This window comes from Rattus norvegicus, chromosome X (genome assembly GCF_021556685.1).
Source record: "Rattus norvegicus strain SHRSP/BbbUtx chromosome X, alternate assembly SHRSP_T2T, whole genome shotgun sequence".
Taxonomy (NCBI): Eukaryota; Metazoa; Chordata; class Mammalia; order Rodentia; family Muridae; genus Rattus; species Rattus norvegicus.
In genome coordinates, this window is record NC_141554.1 from 160,146,552 (window position 1) to 160,169,348 (window position 22,797).

General features: G+C 48.3%; 1 protein-coding gene across 10 annotated transcripts in view; it reads left to right on the forward strand.

The window, feature by feature from the left end:
• Positions 1-22,797, forward strand: part of Atp2b3 (ATPase plasma membrane Ca2+ transporting 3) — a 70,647-nt gene that overhangs the window by 18,352 nt on the left and 29,498 nt on the right. For 3 of the 10 annotated variants that reach the window (NM_001431573.1, NM_001431572.1, XM_087599268.1), the window contains 11 exons: positions 1,929-2,261; positions 7,991-8,188; positions 8,288-8,545; positions 8,990-9,115; positions 9,643-9,768; positions 12,936-12,977; positions 14,373-14,537; positions 15,159-15,373; positions 15,932-16,174; positions 16,989-17,230; positions 21,981-22,215. In NM_001431573.1, coding sequence (NP_001418502.1) covers positions 2,054-2,261; positions 7,991-8,188; positions 8,288-8,545; positions 8,990-9,115; positions 9,643-9,768; positions 12,936-12,977; positions 14,373-14,537; positions 15,159-15,373; positions 15,932-16,174; positions 16,989-17,230; positions 21,981-22,215 — 2,058 coding nt within the window. In that variant the 5' untranslated portion in view covers positions 1,929-2,053. Of the gene's footprint in view, positions 1-1,928; positions 2,262-7,990; positions 8,189-8,287; positions 8,546-8,989; positions 9,116-9,642; positions 9,769-12,935; positions 12,978-14,372; positions 14,538-15,158; positions 15,374-15,931; positions 16,175-16,988; positions 17,231-21,980; positions 22,216-22,797 lie in introns of those variants that run through there. The other 7 variants (XR_015646195.1, XM_087599271.1, XM_087599270.1 and 4 more) reach the window with 3 other exon arrangements.

Genomic DNA, 22,797 nt, shown 5'->3' on the forward strand with positions numbered 1-22,797 from the left:
CATTCACAGAGTGCTGGTGGAAGGAACACACTCTGCTCAGCTTCCCATGGGTCCACTGCTTGCCCCTGGCATCTCTGAGCCAGTGCTTCTGGCTGCTGCTGCTCAGCCAAGCAAAAGGCCCACAGTCCCTGCCCCTCCCCCAGCCCTGCTTAGCTGCTTCTCCTTCTTTCAGTCTTTTCTTCTCTTTGTCCTTCCTAAAGGCATTCCCTGAAACCCCAGGGCTTTGAGCCTCTGAACAGAACCTTATTTCTACAGCTCAGCCACACAGAGAAAATCAACTAGTTTAGTCTTGTTGATCTCTAACACAAAAAGCCAGTGCCAGCCAGGTAGTAGATGCTCAATAAATATTTGTTAGATGACCAACTGGGAAAGGTGCATGGGATTGGGAAAAGATAAGGAAGTCATCTTGTATTTGCCATTTTCTTCCCATGTCTCCTAGAAGTGAAGGCTGCTCCATATAGAAACTGATGAAACGATTAACACTCAGGTGCCCAAATAGTGAAATGGTGACCATTTGGGAAGGACATTTTCTAAGTGCACCCCTCTCCCAGCCACCACACCTTGTTGATGGCACACACACACTCTCTTGAGAGTTTAAGTTCCATTTTAGGAGCATGAGCGGGAATGTTTCATTGCTCCCTAAAGCGTCTGTTCTTCCTCTAGGTGTGATACTCTCAGTTCATAGTTCAGAGGAACTAACCTAGAGAGCAGAGGCCATGGAGTTCACCAGCTCTATTTTAGCTGCATGAGGGCCTTTTTGCCTTTCTTCTGGGCTTCAGGTTATTTTTTCCCACCAGTGATTCTACATCAGAAACCTAGATGGATTTCTGAATTCTGATTTTGAGGGGATTGTTCTGAACCAGGAGTTTTTCCCCAAGGGTGAGAGGCCTAGTCCAGCCCAGCATGTTGTTTGCTGATAAAGGCTAAAGCCTTGTGCTCTGGGGGAACAGATGTGGCAAGTTTGGTACATGGCTTTGAGGGGGGGAGGACAAGTCCAATGGGGCCTAATGGCTGCGTTCAGACCCCATGAAGGCCAAAGATGCAGCTCCAAGGGGCAATTTCCTAGGTAAAGTAAGGTCCAGTGCTGCAGAAGATAAATATAATAAATGTAATAGGCTCAGGAAGCCCAACAAAGGGGGAGATTGTATGATCTGGTAGTGCTCTGGATGTTTTCAGAAAGGAAGACCATAGCTCCTTTGTCATCTGGATGTGGTACCAGTGTGTCATCAGAGTTACTAGTGACCTCTGTTTGTTTTGGGCTTTCTCCTGTGTGCCCTATTCTGGTCCCCTCCACTTTCATTTCCCTTGCCCCTATCCTCCATACCCTGTCCATTCCTCTTTACTTCTTTCCCTACCTTCCCCCTTTTATTTTCTACTCTCTGCTTGCCACTGGGCTTCCTCCCCTCCTTCTCCGCCTACCCCCAGGTACTCTGAGGGCCACAGAAAAACCCTTTACACTCAACCTTGATAAGGAGCCCAGCTGGCCTCTCCATAGCTCAGTCTATCCCCTGGAACCCTGAACAGCCCAGTCCCGAGCCACTGAGGGCTGCTGGGGATTTAGAGCAGAGCAGTGGGCACTGTTTAGGCAAGAACAGGAAGTAAGGTGACAGGGTCAAGTAAGAAGCTAGTGATGGGCACTGATCTCTTGTGCATATGTACTGCCTTCCTTCCAAATGGATTTTCAAGTGGATTAAAGAAACAGTAAGAGCTACCTGGTGCCTCCCCACCTAACAAACCCTCTACCTCTGGATGGTCATAATAGGCAGGACTTGGGGGGGGCATCTATCTGGTGAGACATGAGAGGTCAATTTGGCACTTGTAAGTGATAAAGCACACTGAATGAAGATGTGCAGAGTAATCCCAGAACCCTGGTCCTTCATTTTTGTCTGAACCAGTCTCTTGGCATCTTCTTTCTTCCTTTTCCCCAGGTGTTCACACTTAGCTTCTTTCCCACCACCACCTTGCCTCACCTCAGCACTGGGATCATAGGTGGCCACCCGTCCCTAGCTATTACTGAGCTGAGGCTACACCTGTGAGAAGGCTGACAGACAGGATGGGTGACATGGCGAACAGTTCCATTGAGTTCCACCCCAAACCCCAGCAGCAGCGGGAAGTGCCTCATGTGGGTGGCTTTGGATGCACGCTGGCAGAACTACGCAGCCTCATGGAGCTCCGAGGTGCTGAGGCACTGCAGAAGATCCAAGAAGCCTATGGGGATGTCAGTGGGCTGTGTAGGAGACTAAAGACCTCACCTACTGAAGGTAAGTCCACCAAGTTGGACAGGGAAAGGGAGAACCTAGAAACATGGGGTCTTCTTCCCCTTGGGGCACACTCAGGGCTTGTGATGCTTCTGCTATGGCTACCTTAAATGGCTCTGTGTAGGTAAGACCTAGTTGACCCATGAAGGACACAGAAACTGGGACCCTGATGATTACCCTCTGCTCAGACACTTTCTCTTGACTGGAAGGTACTTTGTTCAGGGAGAAATTATCATCCATTGGGCAACTAAATTTTGAGGGCATGAGTTGAGCCCTCATCCATACCTCTGTGATCAGTCATTTTCCACCCTACAAGAAGAAAAGAGAGGAAAGGGCAGATTAGGGTCACTAAAGGTGGAGGGTCCAAATGGAAACCCTGAACTTTCTAAGAAACAGAGCAGTGCCAACAGTCTCCTACCAAAGGAAGAGGAAACCATGGCCTCTGTCTATTTATTTGAGTTCCATGTGCTTAAACTTGAGCTCAGTTAAGAGGAACCAGAAAAAAAAGGAGATGCAGTGTGGAAGCCCTTTGGAGCTCAAGTTTAAGGGGTCATCTCCATGGGAAGGAAGGGGTGGTCTAAGGATTGCTCAGAAACATTTGAGTCTTGTGAGAAAAGCAGACCAAAACTAGGGCCCATTAGTCATATTATCCGTGGAAGTGATTGGGACTGGGGTGATTGCCCAGTAGGTGAAGTGCTTGCTGTACAAACATGAACTTGTGAGTTTGAGTTTTCAGCTCCCATGTAAAAAGCTAAACATGGAGTGTGTTCCTGAAGTCAGGGCACTGAGGAGGCAGAGATAAGAAAATCTGTGGGGCTTGTGTATCAAGTGAAAGACTCCATCACAATTAGGTGGAGAGCAACTGAGGAAGACACTAGACATTTACCTTTGGTCATGAGCATATATGAGCGCACACACACACACACACACACACACACACACACACACACACCCATGAACATAAGTGACAGCAATAACAGGCTGTCCCAGAGAGGTAGGAGCCTGAGGCAATGCAGGTTTCACACCAGTGAGCCTCTGGATGAAACATGGTGAGAGTACTGTAGAGTATCCAGAGTTGAGGTCTGACTGCCATCTTGGGTCCTCAACTCCCTGGTGCTGGTATCTTCTGTGGTAAGACTAGGATCACCTAACTCTAGTCCCAGATTTCAGGAACTGGGATCTTTTCAGGCCCATCTGACACTAGCTTGGCAGGGTACTGGAGCTAACCCAACCTGATGCCAGGTCTGCTTCTCAGCCAATGCTGATTGATTTTATCAGCTGCCCATTTAGTTGTGAACTTTGGTGTACCCAGTCCTTCAAGTCTTGGCTACTACCTGGATTCCTCCTGCTTCTTGGATGCCCTGTCCTACCCATCACCAGGCCTTGCCCATTCTTGTACTCACTACCTCTAGACTCCTTGCTCTGCCCTTATCCAACCCAGAGCCTCTAGGGCACACACCAGATGCTCTTACTCTAGCCTTGCCCCAAGTGACTTGAAGAAAGCATCATCTTTCCATAGGCAGTAGTGCATGGGCCCAGTAGTAGTAATGGGAGCATTAGAGACAGGGGAAGGTAGGCCCATGGGCCAGATTAAGAACTCAAAGTATAATGTCTTCCCTGGGCCATCTGAGTCTTCTTAAACTAAGCTGTAGAACTACTGCACCCATGGACAACCTATTTATCCTGCCTACACATGCCCTCGAACACACTCAAACACAAACACACACACATGCAGGCATTCAGTCACCAGCCTGAAGCAGCATTCTGTCAGGGCAGATGGCTGGGCTCCATGCCAAAGGATCTTTCCTTCCTTCTCCTTGCCCACCCTCCCGAGGACTTAGGGCCTCTGAGAAAGCTGTGGTAGAGGGCTATTTAGCCACAAGAGCTCTGGACTCTCCCAGATCAAAGGAAGCAGATGGGCTTCAGCTGGCAGCTCTTCGCTCTGCCTGTCAGACCTTGTTAAATATTTAAAATGTCAAGGCCCCTGGGAACCTGCCCGATTCTGCCACAGAGCTCCAGTGCTCATCTGGTGCCTCTAAATGGGGTGGGTGTAGAGAGGAACAGGTGCCCAGGTGGGTGGTTCAGCCCCTGATGGGCCTCTGAGACCCTAAGTCTGCATGGCAGCTCAGGGACCAGCCCTTCCCCCCGGGCTACTTGGGTCCAGCTGTCTGAAGCAAGGAGCAGGTGACTCTCACTCCCCCATTTCCTTGGCTCAGCAAACCTTGAGCAGGCAGGCTCCTCAGCAGGCCTTCTTAGAGGGAGGGGCAGGCTTAACTGTACTCCCGGCCCTGTGCCAATCTGCTGGAGCCCAGAAGGGGCTTGACAGAGGACAAGGGGCCAGGTAGATGTGTGGCATGTTGGTGGAGGAGATTTTGGCAGTTATTGCACCATTCCACTAATCTCTTAGCCTCTGTAGAGATTGAGAGGATTCCAGAACCTATTCTAAAGAAAGGCCTAACTGCTGCTCAAGAACCTTGGGGTAGGTTGGTAAGGGGGCTCAGTGCCATGCTCCTGTCTTGTCTGCTCTCCACAGGCAGTCCAAAGAAGGAGGGAGCAGATTAGCTGAGAGCCAACACAATGTGGTCCTAATCCAATTCTGATGGCATCTGGCCTCTGCTCTGAGCAGTCAGCCCACATGTGTCCATGCCAACCACCCTGCCTCTGTCCCCATGTCTTGGACCTGCTAGGTGGGCATGTGCTTGGAACCAGAAGGGCTATGGCTAGCTGCCTTCTCTACCACACACAAAACATGGCAGTGTGGCAGCTGTTAAGACCCCCAATTCCACAGAAAGGCCAGTGCTTCAGGGTCAATCTGAAGGCAGCTGCCAATGTCAGGCAAAGGAGATAGGGAAGCATTGCTGCAGTAGGAAGGATGATCCAAGGCCAAGGGCAAGGCAGAGGAGGGGAAGGGAGTGAGTTCCCAGGGGAAAGGACCTAAGGGCCTCACTGGCCTTGGGGACAATCTGGGCATGTGAAGTAAAACAGTCTGCATGTGAAGCAGAGTCACATGGTGCCATGGGACTCATGGACTTTCTAGAAGTTAGAATGGGTCACTTCCCCTCTCTAGGCGCTCCAGGCCAAGGGCAGTGTAAACCCTAAGTGTCTAGGAGCTCAGAGTTCTAGTTCTGGTGCATCTCTTGTAATGTCGCATCTCTCATAGCTCCTGCAGTTGAAGGGGGAGAAGACTTAATCTGGAGGGAAGGCTGCCCTAACCCAGCTTGGTCCTTGTCCCCACCACTGCTACCACAGAAGCTGAAACCTCCAAGACACCCTACTGGGGAAGCTGTGGGACTTCAGAAAGAGGCCTTTGGCTCCAGCAGAAATCTGAGCTGCCAGCCCAGGCCAGAAAGAGAAAGGCAGGAACAGCTGTAGCCCTTCTGGGTGGGAAGGACACTGTGTGGCTAGATGGTGTGGACGTGCCAAGGCTGTGCTGGTTATGACTTTTGCTCTTCTCAGTCCTTCCACTTCATTCAAGCTCCAACCTGATCCTCTGCAGAAGGCCCACTGCCAGCACTTCCTTATTGGTGGTTGGTCTGGGACTGAGTCTTATAAGCGTTCCTGAACTCAGCCTGCTATGCATGCCCCATGGATTGGGTGACCCTTTTTCTCAACACTCAGCTCCTTCTGTAGGTGGTAGAAGTCATGCCAGCGACTACTGGTGGGAACTTCAAGCTGCCATTCATCCATTAGGTGTCAGTATGGAGCTGGTCCCTTAGGGGCATAGAACTGAAGTCCTAGCTAGGTGCCTTAAGAAAGGGCTGGATCAGGCTGGAGGGATGGCTCAGTGGTTAAGAGCACTGACTGCTCTTCCAGAGGTCCTGAGTTCATATTCCCAGCAACCTCATGGTGGCTCATGACCATCTGTAATGGGATCCGATGCCCTCTTCTGTGTGTCTGAAGGCAGCTACAGTGTACTCACATACATAAAAATAAATAAATAAATCTTAAAATAAATAGCCTGTAGAGACGCCTTCCAGACAAGGTTAGGAATGTAGCATCATTTCACTTGCCTGAGATCTACATAGAGGTTACCTTCAGGGCCCTAAAGTCTGGCGTTAAGGCCCTCTTCGCCCCTGGGCCCTGCTGTCTGAGATGTCTAATGCTAAGACTAAGATGGCATGTGCTGGAAGCTCTCTTTCCTCTCCCTTACTTGTTCTCTGCATTGACAGTCTCCTTAGCCTCAGCCATACCCATTTTTCATTCTCAGGGATGACAAGTGGCAGAATTGAGGCTGGCCACTGAACTTCGCAGAGCATCTCTAGGTGGAAGTTCATGCAGTCTCCAGACCAAAGCTCATGTTTGGCCCCAGGGCCGAGCTCTAAAAAGGTGTAAGGTATAGGGAATCTATGTGCCTGGGTCTAACCCTAACCCTAACCCTAACCCTAACCCTAACCCTAACCCTAACCCTAACCCTAACCCTAGGAAGTACCCAGGCACTGTGAGCATTGGACCTTGGCTCATCCTCTCCTCAGCCCTGTGCAACCCTGTTGTCCTTTCCTGGTGCTGGTCCTTTTGATCTCCACTAGAATCCCCCACACACACACACACACTGTGAGGCAACCTCTATGCACAGCCTAGAGAATTAGTTTCCCAGGCCACAGCTTGGTATGCAATGGCACAGACCTCTACCTTTTCTTCTCTTTGCTGACTCTATATTTGCACCTTCCCAGAGTCTCCTCACCAGATAATCTTCTGAGTAGGTCTCTGAACCTAAGAACTTGCTCTCACACTCATTCTCTCTACTCCTTCCTTGAGAAATTTCTAGAAAGTAGACCTCCATCCACCTCCAAAAGACTTTGCTCTATCTTCTTCAACAAGCTATTCTTCTAGACACTCCCATGTCCCTGGTCCCTGGTTCCCCTGTGCTTTGCTCCTTTTTGCAAGTTAGGCTATGTGGCTCTTACTGACCTTGAAAACAGTAAGCCATAGAGTGGATGGCAAAGGTCCAGGGGCTGCTTCACTTTTAAGGTGCCAGTGTCACAAACACTCAGTCTTATCCTGAAGACCTTTGTGGGGCCTAGTTCACTCTGTAAGATACATAGAATCTAAGTGTTAAGAAACAGACAGCTTGTCTGATCCCTTTGGAGAGGGCCCTGGCCATTTCTTTGGCACTTGGCATAAAACTTGGCTAATAGTACCTGGATCCCTTGATTGGTGATCTTCTCACAAATCCACTGAAGCCACCTAGGTATTGGTTCACCCACCTACCACCCCCAACCTAGGAAGCCACTAGCTGCTGTCATAGCTACCGTTTGCCATGTACCCTCCCCATGTTGGGTATTATAACTTCTCAGCAAACATCTCTCCCAGATAGCTTAGACATGGAAGTGATAGCAAACATAGAAGGTGCATGGCCTGGGCTAGTGTTTCAGCAATTGAGACATCCCACAGTCCCAGAGCCTCCCTCCCTAGGCCTATTGTCCTACAAGTGCATCAAAAAATTGATAACCTTCTTTCCTAGGCTACTATCCCTTCCTTAGGCTAGGCACTCCCTGTGAGGGCTGTACTTGGTCCCCATGCTTGGTCCTGGGGCTTATAGTACCGGGCCTGTACCACTCTGTCTACTCTAAGATCCACTCCAGAGTTCCAGAGGAACAGGCTTTGGTCAGAGAGCCATGAGAGTCACTGTCACAGCAGCAGCAGCAGCTTAGTCAGGAGTGCTTAATGGCAGCAAGGATTAGCTGGTATCATCTTCTTCTGTACTTCTGCCACTTTCCTGGGGCACTGTGTAGGCCTGGCAGACAACACCAATGACTTGGAGAAACGCAGGCAGATCTATGGGCAGAACTTCATCCCTCCAAAGCAGCCCAAGACCTTCCTGCAGCTGGTGTGGGAAGCCCTGCAGGACGTGACTCTCATCATCCTGGAGGTGGCTGCTATCGTCTCCCTGGGCCTCTCCTTCTATGCACCACCTGGAGAGGAAAGTGAAGGTAAGGGGTAAAGGTTCTGGGCTGGGAACAGGTCCTAGCTCTTGGCTTCCATGACTTCACCCCTTCTTCCTTTCTGTTGTTCTTCATCTTTGGACACAGCCTGTGGGAATGTGTCTGGTGGGGCAGAAGACGAAGGAGAGGCCGAGGCTGGCTGGATAGAGGGGGCTGCCATCCTACTCTCTGTCATCTGTGTGGTGCTGGTCACAGCCTTCAATGACTGGAGCAAGGAAAAGCAGTTCCGAGGTCTTCAGAGCCGAATTGAGCAGGAACAGAAGTTTACTGTCATCCGAAATGGGCAGCTCCTCCAGGTCCCTGTGGCAGCCCTGGTGGTAGGGGACATTGCCCAGGTCAAATACGGTAAGTATACCCATCTTCATCTGCTCTGCCAAGAAAGCCTGAATACCATTTCTGAGAAGGGTGAACCGGAGGAACTCCTCCCATGCTCAGACTCCCTCCCCAGTAGTGTGTGTGTTTTCACCCAAGAGGGCCTGAGATTGGCACATAGGGACTGTGAGGAGGGTCAGAAAAGGAATTTCAGACACAACAGTGCCCACATTGGCCCCATAGCCTCTGAGGAGGTCTTCTCCCACTACTCCAGCACACAACCATTGTCCCTGTTCCATGAGAGTTGGACAACATGGTTACATGTGGATGATCCATCTCAAAAGAGGAGGCTGAAAGAGCACAGCTCCCAGACCTTTCCCAGATGACAGGACCTCCCCTGGAAAAGGCAGGAAAAAGCAAAGGTGGGGAGGTTCTTGGAATCCATAGCCTCTGGTTCTGGCTTGGGATGGCCTATAGGAGATCTTCTGCCTGCCGATGGTGTGCTCATCCAAGGCAATGACCTCAAGATCGACGAGAGCTCCCTGACCGGCGAGTCGGACCATGTGCGCAAATCAGCAGACAAAGATCCTATGCTGCTCTCAGGTGAGGAGCATCTCCCCACGTAGCCAAGTGTAAGGTTACTTTGAAAGCCATTTGGCCCAGCACCCCCAGCCAAGTCATCCTTCTGGGCTTGCCTTAGCTAGGTTCTCCCTGAATAGCCCTGTTGTTTGGGAAGTCTGAGAATGCCACCCATTGCCATGAGCAGGTTACTGAAGGCCTGGTGATGTGGTTCCAGCCATAGGGCAAAAATATGGGCCTTCCCTGCTCAAGAGGGCCCTTGGTATCATAAATAGGACATACTGAAGGGAGGACTTTCTGGGGTCAATATTGTGCTCCTTCCACACCCAGACTAGAAATGACCCAGTGAGGGCTTTGTTCATTTTCTAGAAGGTTCTCACTCAGCCTACTTTTATCTCAATGGGAAATGGACAGAAAAGCCTAGATGTAGGGGCCAACAGTCACACTGACTTCTGCAAGACCCATACTTGCCTCAGGGAAACCTCAAAAGCCAACCTATGTCCTACCAGGCTGTACAAATCTCTCTTCGTTCCTCTGTGTTTCTGTGCCAGGCACTCATGTCATGGAAGGTTCTGGAAGAATGGTAGTAACAGCTGTTGGTGTGAACTCCCAGACAGGCATCATCTTTACATTGCTTGGGGCAGGTGGAGAGGAGGAGGAGAAGAAAGACAAGAAAGGTAAGGCAGCCATGACTTCCAATGTACAGTGATGATGAGGCAGATTCTTCAATGTCCTTGTTCTTGCTTCTTTATCTGCGTTCTTCTTAGGGATCCTTCTGGTATTTTTCCATAAGAGCCAGCAGGCCAATGACCCCTGTGTAAGGGCATCTTTCCTTAATTGTCTATTCCCTGATGGCTTTGGTATATCTGTACCTGGGGTAGAGTGTGGTCACAGAAATGTAACCTCTTACCTCACTTTGAATAGTGGCACACACCTTTAATCCTCACACTTAGGAGGCAAAAGCAGATTGATCTCTTTGAGTTTGAGGCCAGCCTGGTCTATATAGTGAGTTCCAGGACAGCTGGGGCTACACAAAGAAACCCTGCCTCAAAAAGAGAGCGAGAGAGCGAGAGCGAGAGCGAGAGCGAGAGCGAGAGCGAGAGCGAGAGCGAGAGCGAGAGCGAGAGCGAGAGAGAGAGAGAGAGAGAGAGAGAGAGAGAGAAACAACAACAAAGATGCTGCTAGGGTCCTCATGCCCTCTCTCAAGGTTCTCAGCTCCCATACAGAAGATCTTGTTGAGGGACAGGCAGAATCACTGGAAAAGTCTCCTGAGCAGATAGGAATAGGACTCCAGATGATAGCAGGACAAGAGGGCGTGGATGGAGTTGGAAAGGTAGGCTCTCCAGAAAGTGGTAGCCCTGCCCTGGGAACAGTAATGGATAGAAATAGAAATTTAGAGACTCTACCTTATGACTCTGGGCTCCCTAGCACAAAGCTACTATACGCCTTCTCCCAGCCATGTCACTTAAAACCATGGAGTTACAGAGCTTCCCTGTACCAGGCCCTGGTCCTCTGTGACTCAGGCATATGCCATAGCTCTGGTAAGCAATTTATCTTCAGTTCTTTCCCACAGCCCCAGGTGACCAGGAACCAGGCATTTCCAGATGCATGCCTGCCCATCTTAGAGGACCTGGAGCCAGAACAATTGGTCTTAGACTATACAGGGACAGACCAGTATGAGGAACAACAAGTTACTAGTCCTAGCCTTAGGTCACCTCTTAAATCCCCCTGTCCCTAGGGGCAGAGAGACATGAACTGACAGGGCTACTATCATCAAAAAGCTTCCATTGTCCTTATCCTTGTTTCCTGGCAGTCGGTCCTGTGCCTCCCTATATGGGCACCTCCTGCTTTTGATCTTCTTCCACCTACACCAAGCCCCCTATCTCCCCTAAGCTCCTCCCAGTGTTATCCCACAACTTTAATGTGTGCTCCAGGAATGCACTGGTAAGCTCAGCCAGGCTTAGTTTGAGTCCCCAATATAGATGAACTTGCTTGGTACCTTCTTGATTCTGCTTGGTTGACAGGGAGCCCTTCACACATAAGGCCCTCTAGGAAATCCACCCCCTCCCCTTGAAGGCAAGAGTCTCTTCCTTGAACTGCCATAGCCTGCACTTTCCTGATGTCTGTCCCCCATAGCTCCTTTCCAAGCTCCTGAGCTCCTGCTCTGTCCCTTAAATATTCTTCACAGCTTGGTCCTAGTCCCCTCCCTCCTATTTGAACTTGATTATTCCTCATCCAGATACTCCCACACAGGCTCTTTGCACTTCTACAACACTCCTAGGTTGTGAGACCTAGGGAATCAGAGTGGACCAGCTTCCTGGAGGAGTACCCCGAGGAGCTGGAGGAACAGCACCTATCTCTTCTTGTGTTTCCCTCTTCTACTGTCTCACTTACTCCTGTGGTTGTGGTTCTGTCAACTCATTGCTCATACTCTGAAGTTGCTCCCTGTCAGTCTGCCACCTTTATCCTCTATCCCTGTCTCTTAAAATGATTTCTTCCAGAGTCCCTCCCTCGCCTTCCATGTTGTGCTTTACTCCAAGCTACCTCCACTCTCTGGAGCCCTTGCTTTCCCCCTTTGCAGGTTAGCATTGTAGTCAATCTTCTCTAGATGTCTACAGGTTGAGAGCTTCCTCCTTGCATTCTATTGTCATTTCATTGTCCTCCTGTATCCAAAAATATCTCTCTTGGAAATCTGTCTCCTTCATGAGACTGGAGAGATGCCTCTGTGGTTAAGAGCACTTTGCTTCCTAGCACCTTATTGAGCTGTAACTACCTGCAATTGCAGCTCCAGAGGTCCCAGTGTCATCTCCTGGCCTTCACTGACATGGACAGATACACCACACACACACACACACAAACACACACACACACACACACACACAAATAAATAACACATGAGCACACATATAAATAAATAAAAGAATTCTCCCTCACCTCTAAACTACTCCAAACATGCACAAAAGGTCCAATATATTCCATACTTCTGGTTGGAAGTGTCTCTTTCATTCTTGGGAACCTAGACCCAGTGTGTTCCATTGTCTAGTAGGTATCTGACACCCAGTCTGTCCTTTGAGTCTCTAGAGGCATGAGCTACTGAATGGGAATTAATCCTATGTTGCCAGATTCCGCTGTAAATAGGGGCTAGGGCAGATGTGTCTCCCAGATGAATTCCTCTAACTGCCACTGGAGCTGTGCAGCCCTCAGAAAAAGTGGCTGTCACTATGGGCTGTATCAAATCTGAGGCTTCAGACAGAGCTACCTGGAGTTCAGTCTTTGTACCTTTTCCCTAGTGCTCCTAGGTGTCCAATGCTTAGGCCTCCTCTGCACAGTGGCCCTGGACCCATAGTTTGAGTATGCCCAACAGGTCCCTGAAACAGACAGAGCCATTATTTCATTAAAACACACATACCTGCTGTCAGTGGCCTCAGAGAAGAGTAGAAGGGTTGGATTGGTCCAGGGCTTGGGAGTTACCTCTTGTTGGGTACAAAAGATCAGATATTTAAAGAGAGGACCCACTTAGGGCAGTGGGGCTTCTAGAACCTGTCCACAGATACTTTCCCTGACCTGGGGCCCAACTGGCTTTAGAAACTCAATTGTGGGGCTAAGGTCAAGAAAACACTGGACAGGGGCTTGCTCCTGGAAAGAGTAGACCATCAAGAAAGCCCCTCCTTAGGCAAGGTCTCAGCCACCAGAAATTGGGTGTCTTCTTCCCTCCTCTACCCCTTATAGCCACAAATTGCCACATGTATCCAAACTCTTCCTATTCTTCTGCGCTTCTGTGTATGTCATGGCCACACCGGTGTTCTCAAGTCTCTTCGTGTCTGTCATTCCTCTTCCATTGTAGGCAAGCAGCAGGATGGGGCGATGGACAGTAGCCAAACCAGAGGTAACGTGTGTGTGTGTGTGTGTGTGTGTGTGTGTGTGTGTGTATCTGTGTGTGTGTTTGTGTGTGTGTGTACATGGCTCAGGGCAGCTGAGGAGCCTGAGCCTGGGGGAGGAGAGGGACAAAGGGGGATGGGGAGGGACCACCTGCTACCAGGGAAGAAGCAGCACCTAAAGACAGGTGAGTGGGCCCCGAAGTCCCATACTGGCTTGGCAGTGAAGGGGGACACCCTTGGAGGCTGCTTCAGTTTCTACCAGACACTGCTTTCCTGAAGCCTAGACGAGCCACCTGGAAAACAGCTGGTCAGTGCCAAGGCCATCAGGCATGGCTTGAGCTTATCCACAAATGAGAATTACCCATGAATGGACACCCTGGGACCACTTCGGCCAGATGATGAATCTGAGGCATAGAGAGGGTAACTTGTCAAAATCCCTGGGTGCTAGCTCTGTGAGTATCCCAGGTAAGAGGAGCAAGCTGGAGCCTGGAAGATAACAGATTGGTAGGGCTTTGGGTGAAGGAGACATTCTGATGTCTGGGGCCCTTGCTTGGTGGGATAACAATAGATGGGGACACAAAGCTAGAGTGACACAGCTAGACAGGACCAGGAATGTCCTCAAGGCTGCTAGGAGGAAGGAGCTCTGGTAAGTGGCTTTGGGCTACCAGGTGAGGTGAAGGGATGCATAATGAGAGGGAAAAAAACAGGGGACACCCCCACAACTACTAGGTTAGGCAGCAGTTTCTTTAGGAAGAGTGGAGGAAGTAGGTGGGGGGGCGGTATGATTACTTTTAGCATCTATGCCACCACCACAAATGCAGCAAGAATGAATTGAGGTGTCTAAAAAGAAGGAATTAGGGGAGTGCCCTGATCCAAGAGGGGGTAGGGAAAGATCAGGTCAGAACAAGCTTACCTAAGAGCACTTGGGAGGATGCAGTATGAGCAGGGGTGCTAAGAGGAGTGTATACTAGGGCTCCTTAGTGTCCCTGAAGGGAAAGTGGGGGTAGCTTAGACATTTGTGGTTAAATGAGTCAGATTTTGGTTCCAGAACATTCCTTGGACCAGCCACAGGACTCCTCTCAGGTACTGAGATTTGGGGCATCCAGGACTGACCACCTTGCCTGTGCACAAGTTACTTGTGCTGGTGTCTGTCCACCCTTCCCACAAAAGAACTATCTCTCTGTCCCACCTTAGACAGTGCTGCAGTTATCTGCCTACCTCAGAAGGGCCTGGGCTTAGGATACAACAGAGGAAGGCCTACAGATTCCCTTTTCAAAAGTTGACATTAAAACTGATCCATTAAATCCCATATGATGAGACATGTATTTCCTTGTGAGAGCCCTTTGTAACCCCTTTACCCGTGCTAGGCCCTAATATCATCCAAGGGTTTCCTTTATGTACAGCTAAGAAGCAGGATGGGGCTGTTGCCATGGAAATGCAGCCCCTGAAGAGTGCCGAGGGTGGGGAAATGGAGGAGCGGGAAAAGAAGAAAGCCAACGTACCCAAGAAGGAGAAGTCAGTCCTGCAAGGGAAGCTCACAAAACTGGCTGTGCAGATTGGGAAAGCAGGTAGGTTCAGCCAGAGGCAGCAGGGCAGGGTCCTGGAGGACAGTGGGCTCCTGGAAGTCGTATCAGTTCCAGATGCTGTGAATGCAATGAATAAAATTTTGTCCTGGCCCTAATGCAAGTTCATATGCAGAGAAGTGGACAGTATTCCAGAAGACTGTGGCATATACTGTAGGGTCAGAGGTGCAGGCCAGAGTCAAGCATGACTGTCAAGTTCTGGTTTACCACTCTGCACCCCAATGTGGCCTAAGTCACACACTCTCATATTACCTAGCAGACTCCCTGACTCAAGTCTTCTGGCCACATCATAGTCAGGAGGCAGCTAACTTTATCGAGGGTCTGCTGTCCAGAGGCTCAACACCTGAAGATGGCTAGCCCCTTACAGATGACATCTCATACCCTCAGCTTTCTGCTCTTTGTGTCACACTGTCCTGGGGAAACTGGAGTAAAGGCTACCTCAGGACCTCTCATTCCATACAGTCATCCCTTGAGTTGTTTATCTCAAAAGATGGCTCAAATCTATCAACCCTTTGCAAAGGCCATGGCTGGGCTCAGGCCAGGATGACTGCATTGCCCTCACCTTTTCTTCCCTACTTTTCTCCCCTCTCCACAATGGCTGAACAGGATTGGTGATGTCTGCTATCACTGTCATCATTCTGGTCCTCTACTTTGTGATTGAGACCTTCGTTGTGGATGGCCGGGTGTGGCTGGCAGAGTGCACACCAGTGTATGTGCAGTACTTTGTGAAGTTTTTCATTATTGGAGTCACTGTGTTGGTTGTGGCTGTCCCTGAGGGCCTGCCTCTTGCTGTTACTATCTCCTTGGCTTACTCTGTTAAGGTAATGCTATTACTACTTACAATTAATTCCATCACATAGACCCCCAAAACTGGAGTAGGATTATCAGTGGGCACGTTAGGTATAGTGGGGACTAGGGAAGGCTGGGGATGCCTTTGGAAGGAGGAAAGGTACTGGGAAAGATAGACTTCACTAATACATACTAGCAGAGGGTCCTACTGTACCGACCTAATGCTAAGACAGTGAAGGGAGCAGAAAACAAGCTGAGAGGCCTCAGAAAAGGTTCTGAGACACTGAGAGATAGTGGGAGAGTAAAGAAGAACAAGTGGGGTGTGGAAGAAAACAGATAGCAGGAAATTGAAAAGGGAGCTCTAAAAGATAATTTTCAAGTCAGCGGTGCAGAGAGCTTCCTGGAAGCTTACTGTTCACTGTCTGATGGCAGCTGTTGGATCTTATATACCTACTCTCTCAGTTTGACTACCACCCAGCCCAGAGGTGGCTGACGTCAACAATGGACTGTTTGTGTTACTTACTCATGTTGTCTTTATCCTTATGAGTAAACAACTGAAGCATCTCCTATACCACATTTGCCCATTACAGAAAATGATGAAGGACAATAACCTGGTACGCCACCTGGATGCCTGTGAGACCATGGGCAATGCCACAGCCATCTGTTCTGACAAGACAGGCACACTCACCACCAACCGTATGACAGTGGTTCAGTCCTACCTAGGAGACACCCACTACAAAGAGATTCCAGCTCCCAGCGCCCTGACCCCCAAGATCCTCGACCTTCTGGTTCATGCCATCTCCATCAACAGTGCCTACACCACCAAAATTCTAGTGAGCATGGCTAGAAGGGCAAATGAGAGAGGGTGCAGGGCTGGTGGCATGGCATAAACTTCCCTGAGGAGTCCACTAGGCCCACTTGTAAACTTTAGGTTGCTGGGGAAATAGCTGAGTGGTATTGGTAAAGAATTTGCCTACTGTTCATGAAGCTCTGGGTTTGCCCAACCATACTATAAAAGGAAACACAGAGCAGAGGAGAAAAGCAAAGATGAAGGTTGAAGAGTCAGTATTTACTTAGTCCACAAAGTGTTTGCCTTACAAGCATGAAGACTTGAGTTCACTCACCAGAACCTGTGCTTTTAAAAGAAGAAGCTAGGCAACAGCCTGCTTGTAATCCCTGCACTGGGGAGGGAAAGACAAGCAGAGCTTAGGGCTCCAGGCCAGAGACAGATCCCATCTCAACAAAACAAGCAAAAGCAAGAACTTTGACAGAGTACTCCCACTGTTGGGTAGGGCAGGTGGGCTCTAGACATCCTTTCCAAGCATGGTAAATAATAGAAAACCTATAAAGGGGGGTTGGGGATTTAGCTCAGTGGTAGAGTGCTTGCCTAGGAAGCGCAAGGCCCTGGGTTCGGTCCCCAGCTCCGAAAAAAAAAAGAACCAAAAAGAAAAAAAAAAAAAAGAAAAGCTATAAAGGGCTACTTTGCAGATCGCATAGCCTGTGTAGTCAGCATGGGTGCCCTCCCTGTGCTCCATGCCACCGCCCTCAAGCTACACAATGGCCAAGACTGGATGAGAACCTTGGCCTTAGGGGTGGAACAGAAGGTACTCTGGGCCCTGATGCCAAGCTGACTATTCTTGCCTACAGCCTCCAGAGAAAGAAGGCGCTCTCCCACGCCAAGTGGGCAACAAAACAGAGTGTGCTCTTTTGGGCTTCATCTTGGACCTGAAACGTGACTTCCAACCTGTACGGGAACAGATACCAGAAGATCAGCTTTACAAAGTGTACACCTTCAACTCAGTTCGCAAGTCCATGAGCACAGTTATCCGAATGCCTGATGGTGGCTTCCGCCTCTTCAGCAAGGGAGCCTCAGAGATCCTGCTCAAAAAGTGAGTGTGTAACAGGAAGAAGGATCCAGGGGTTGGGTGGCTGGGGGCTAGCATTTGATTAATCCATTTGTCTATTGTCAGACAACTGGGTTGTTCTCACATTTGGGGTCATGTATGTCTACAAAGGTCTCAGACAGCCCTACCTCTCTGCTCTTGCTAGCCCTTCTCTTGGGCTAGCTTTCTGTATCTTTCTTCAGCAGAAGTTACATAGTCTAGGCATCTCCAGCTTTCTGCAGTCTTCACTGCAACTTCAGCTTCTCCCTTACAGCTGAGTGCACTACCTAGAAGTATCCTGACCACACATCTATCTCCTGGCTCCCCAGGCTTTCCATTAAAATCTAGGTGGAAGGATCTACAACCCTGCAACTCTTACCTTCTGAACATCTGACAAATCACCACACAGGATGCCAAGGCCAACAACCACTAGCTTGAGCTACATATGGGCCCATATGAACCATGGCTGCAGTGGCGTGAGTCCCTTGCTAGATGAATAATCCCCCCAAAATAGTTCACTAGTCAGATTGGGACAAGAAGGATATCCTGGAGCTGTCCTCTCAAAAGACTCTGCCCTACATAGTCTTTGAAAACAACTTGTATTTTTACATCTCTGAACTGTGGCCTTGCCAATTTCTGAGATTCTCTCCAGACATCGTGCAATGCTTGACCTTCTAAAGTGGCACTATCATTCAGTAACATGCTCCTTGGCTGGAACTTTATAGCAGATCTGCTCTCTCTCTCTCTCTCTCTCTCTCTCTCTCTCTCTCTCTCTCTCTCTCTCTCTCTCTGTGTGTGTGTGTGTGTGTGTGTGTGTCTGTGTCTGTGTCTGTGTCTGTGTCTGTGTCTGTGTCTGTGTCTGTGTGTGTTATGTGCACATATGTAGAGGCTAGACTAATGTGGGAGTTGGTTACTTCCTTCCACAATGTAGGTTCTGGGATCAAATTTTTACCTGCTGAACCATCTCACCAGCTTTCTTTGTTTTTTGCTCTGATCACGTTACATTGTGCCTATGCCACAAACTGAATGCTGGGCTGCTCGAAATTTCCTCTGCCAGATTAGTCTATCACCTTTAAATTTAACCTCACACTGAATGTGAGGGCATGAACAAAAGTGTAGACAAGATCTTTTTCATAGCATAATACAAATGGTCTCTAGTCTACTTTTCAATATTGTCCTTGTTCTCATTTGAAATCTTGCAAGCACAGGCTTTACCATTTACACCCCTATTAGCATTCTAGTCCTCTGAGTTCCCATCAGAATTACCTGGTAAGCTCTTAGAACATTCTAGGCTTAATCTTGTTGTTGCCATTCTATTGGATGGAAAGCTGGGTCTTTGGGTAATTTCAATTTACATTTCTTGAAGACTAGAAATACCACTAAGAGTGAGAAGATATTAGAATATTTCTGTGTTTCTGATGGGACTATAAAACAGTATTTCCAGGGCTGGGGAGATGGCTCAGTGTTAAAGTACCTGCCACACCAAGCAAAAAGACCAGCATTCATATAAAAGATGTGAGTGACAGTAGCACACATCTGTAACTTGGTCCATGGATTGAAGGGTAGGGGCAGTGGTGATGGGGAGAGAGGCACATGGTTGACTGGAGTTCATTGGGCAGGCATGCTAGCTAAATGGATGAGCTCCAGGTTCAGTGAAAAGCTCTGTCCAGAAACTACAGTGAAGAGTAATTGAGGAAAATATCCAGGGTGACCTTTGGCCTACACATGCATGTACATACATGTACTTTTATACCTGTTTACACACACACACACACACACACACACACACACACTGGTATAATCTTGGAAAATATTTTTTTATATTTTATGGTTTCTCAGAAAGTTATGTATAGCACTGCCATGTGACCCAACTGTCTTATTCCTAGGCATTTATGTGATAATTCACTTTGACTATTACCTTGAATGTACTGAGGGATATTTAGGAAACTGGTACCAATAACTAGGATCACTGCTTTCACCATACCAGGTCCTGTGGAAGAAAACTTAGGATTAACTTGTGGTTGGAGTTAGGAAATGTTTGGAAGACCATGCTACAGAGTTGGGTTGTCTTTTTGTTGTGCTTTAAAATTTTTTGCTTATGCTGACTACTAAGTCCTCATTAAACATATAATTTTATCTTTTCACTCTCCCAATAATGTCTGTAGATGCATAGATATTTTCAAATCATGATGAAATCCAATTTGTCTGTTTTTGCTGTTGATGTTTGTATATTTACTTTCTTATCTTTGGTTTTATTACATTTTTAATTATTGTTGAATTATGCATATGGGTGTCTTGTCTGTATGTATGTCTATGCGCCATGTGTGTACAGTGCCCATGGAGACTAGAAGGGGCATTTGGAGCACTTTGAACTGGGGTTATAGCAGTTATAAGCTTCCATGTGAGTGCTAGGATTCAATTCAAGATCCTCTGGAAGAACAGCTACTACTCTTAATAACTGAGCCATGTTTCCATCCTCTATTTTTAATGTATAAAAGGATTTTGCCTGTGCATATGTCTGTGGTCCATGTATGTCTGTGTACCACATGCATATATTGCCCATGGAAACCAGAAGGGGGCATCAAATCCCCTGAAAACTGGAGTTACAGGTAATTATGTGTGTGCTGAGAATCAAACTCCTATCCTGTGGAAGAGCAGCCAGTGCTATTAATAGTTGAGCCATTTCCCTAGTTCCTACTTTATTGTTTGTGTGAGTTCATGTGTGTGTTACATGTACATGCATGTGTACATACAAGTAGAAGTCACAGGACCAGAGAGTCTGTTCTCTCCCTTTACCATGTGGGTCCCCAGGATTGAACTCAGGTCATGGGGCAGGCAGCAAGCACCTCTGAGCCACTTCATCAGTCCCCATTTGGTTTGTTTTTTTGAGACACTCTTCACTCTGTAGTTCAGGCTAGCATGGAACTTGAAGTCCTTTTGCCTTAACTTCTTCAGTTCAAGGACAACAGCCATGTGCAACTGTATCTGAAGTGGGGTTTCTTTCAGAGATGATGAAAATAGTCTAAAGCTGACTGTGGTGATGATTGCATGTATCTAAAGATATACTACAATTTGTTAAATTGTACACCTTAATTGGTGAACTGTATGATTTGTGAATTGTATCTCAGTGAAACTATACAAAACCTGAAGGAGGGAAGGAGTGTGAAACCTTGCCCCTGAGCATCCCTGGTCCTCCTACCTCTTCTCATCCTACACACTTCACCTAGGTCTTGGCCTTTCTCTTTTCCTGAATCCTTCTGCCTCACCCATATGGGTCCCTCCATCTATCCTCAAGGGCCTTGGAAAGAGAATCCTCAACAGGACACCAGACTTCTGTGCCCCCAGACTCAGCCTATTCCATGCTCTCAGCAGACCTGGCCACACAGTGCATCTTTACTTGGTTGTTGTACTCAGAATACTGTCACCAAAACAGCCTAGTCACAGCATCTGCAGCCCATGGAACAGGCTCTACTGGGGTAGGAGGAAAGACTGCATTTGGGATTCCTGACCCTTTTCTATGCTGCTTCTTTGATGGTACTATGAGCCTGAAGCTGAGGCCAACCAACATCCACTCTGTTCTTTGCTGACTGTGGAACATAAGAAAGTTATTCCTCTATCCTGCCAGCTCAGTTTCCTTATGTGATATGGAGATCCTGGGAAACTGGATCTACTGGGAGTGCTGAGAGAATTCCATGAGTGAATCCATGACCAGGAAAATTTCAGCCTTCGGTGGTTTTTGTTAATTTTGCTGTCTATCCCCAACCTCATCAGCCAGCTTTGTCAATTTCCTTGTGGCACCTGCCAAATAAGACTCCATTCAGTTTAACCACAACTTTTCTGAAGCTCTGTTCCCTAGGCCTGTCCTTTTGGAAGCTCCCAGACTATCAAGCTGGGACTGAGGTTGCTGCTGCTGTGTGTTGTTCCTGCTTTGTAGTTCCAGATGACTGTCCATTGCACTTGGGTTTCACATACATTCCAATCCTTTGTCCTAAAGAATCTGTAGGAAAGCTACAGTAAGCTTCAAGCTGCCATCTTTTGCCTGGGTCTCTTAGCCAACCAGTGTGTGAGTGATCACAGGTTGCTGTAACAAATGGCCCCAAACCTGGTGGCTTAAGAAAGCATAAGTCTTAGACTTACAACTGAATTGGTAAAGTTTTTGCCTCAAAAAACTCAAGGGCCTGAGTCTGATCACCAGAAACCATGCAAAAAGCTGATAATTCCAACACTGGGGAGGCAGAGCAGAAATAGGTTGATCCTTGAGGCTCTCTGGCCAGCTAGCCTACCCTGCTTGGCAAGCTCTAGGTCAGGGAGAGGCTGTCTCCAAAACAAAAAAAAAAAAAAAAAGACAACTACTAAGGAACAATAACCTAGTTCTGCCTTTTGGCGCTCTCTCTCTCTCTCTCTCTCTCTCTCTCTCTCTCTCTCCTTCCCTTCCTCCCTCCAGAAATTTATTACCTCACATTTCTGATGGCCAGAAACCTAAAGGTATAAGCAGTGTGCTCTCTCTTAGAGTGGGAAGAGGGGATCTTTGCTTGCCTCTCCCAAATAATACTGCTAGTAGGCAGCTGTATCCCTCCAGTTTCTCACAGGTCATCACATGGTCTTCTCCCCTGTCTGTGCACCTCTGCATCCTGTTGTTTGTTTGTTTGTTTTTAATAATGTCATTGGTTAAGGTCCCATCCTAATCCAGTGTGACTGGCACTGTTTCCTCTTGTTCACTCCCTGTCTCTACCCCACTACCTCTCCCCTGCCCCAGGTGTACAAACATCTTAAACAGCAATGGTGAACTCCGAGGATTTCGTCCTCGGGACCGGGATGACATGGTAAAGAAGATCATTGAGCCTATGGCTTGTGATGGCCTCCGCACCATATGCATCGCCTACAGGGACTTCTCTGCTATCCAGGAACCGGACTGGGACAATGAGAATGAGGTGGTGGGTGACCTTACCTGCATAGCTGTCGTGGGCATCGAGGACCCTGTGCGACCTGAGGTAGCTGCCCCCTTTCTGGAAGCTGCTGTAGTAGCTATTTCCCAGGTTCAAGGTTGTCCAATAGGTGGCAAGGTAGCTTTTTCCACACTGGACCTGCACACTGTCGGCTTGGCATACAAACACATGGCAAGATCCACTTTCACCCACCTTCCTAGATGTTATACCTCTTCCTGTCCTATTTATAGATAAAGCAGCATGGAAAACAGAGACGTGGAGTCTCTCAGGGCCATGGGACCTTCCTCCATGCCTTTGATCCCCTTGCCAAACTCTCTTGTCCCTGACCTATGGGAGTTCTATGGAACCTATGGGAGTTTGCAGCTGTGCTAGAGACAAGATTTGGGTGCAGATAGACCTCAAGAGTCATGTGGCTGAAGCAAACACAAAATAATGGCCTTGACATAGGAAGGTCACTAAAACCTTTGATCTGAGCACTTTTTGTGTGGTGGTTGTATTTGCTGGTCTTTAAAATGGGAGATTTTTGTGAAAGGATCCTCATGAAAATACTGTGAAAGGGCCCTCTATCTTCCTAGCCCTGTCTGTTGGTATCTCCTTCATGTTAGACTACTTGATCCTACCCATTAG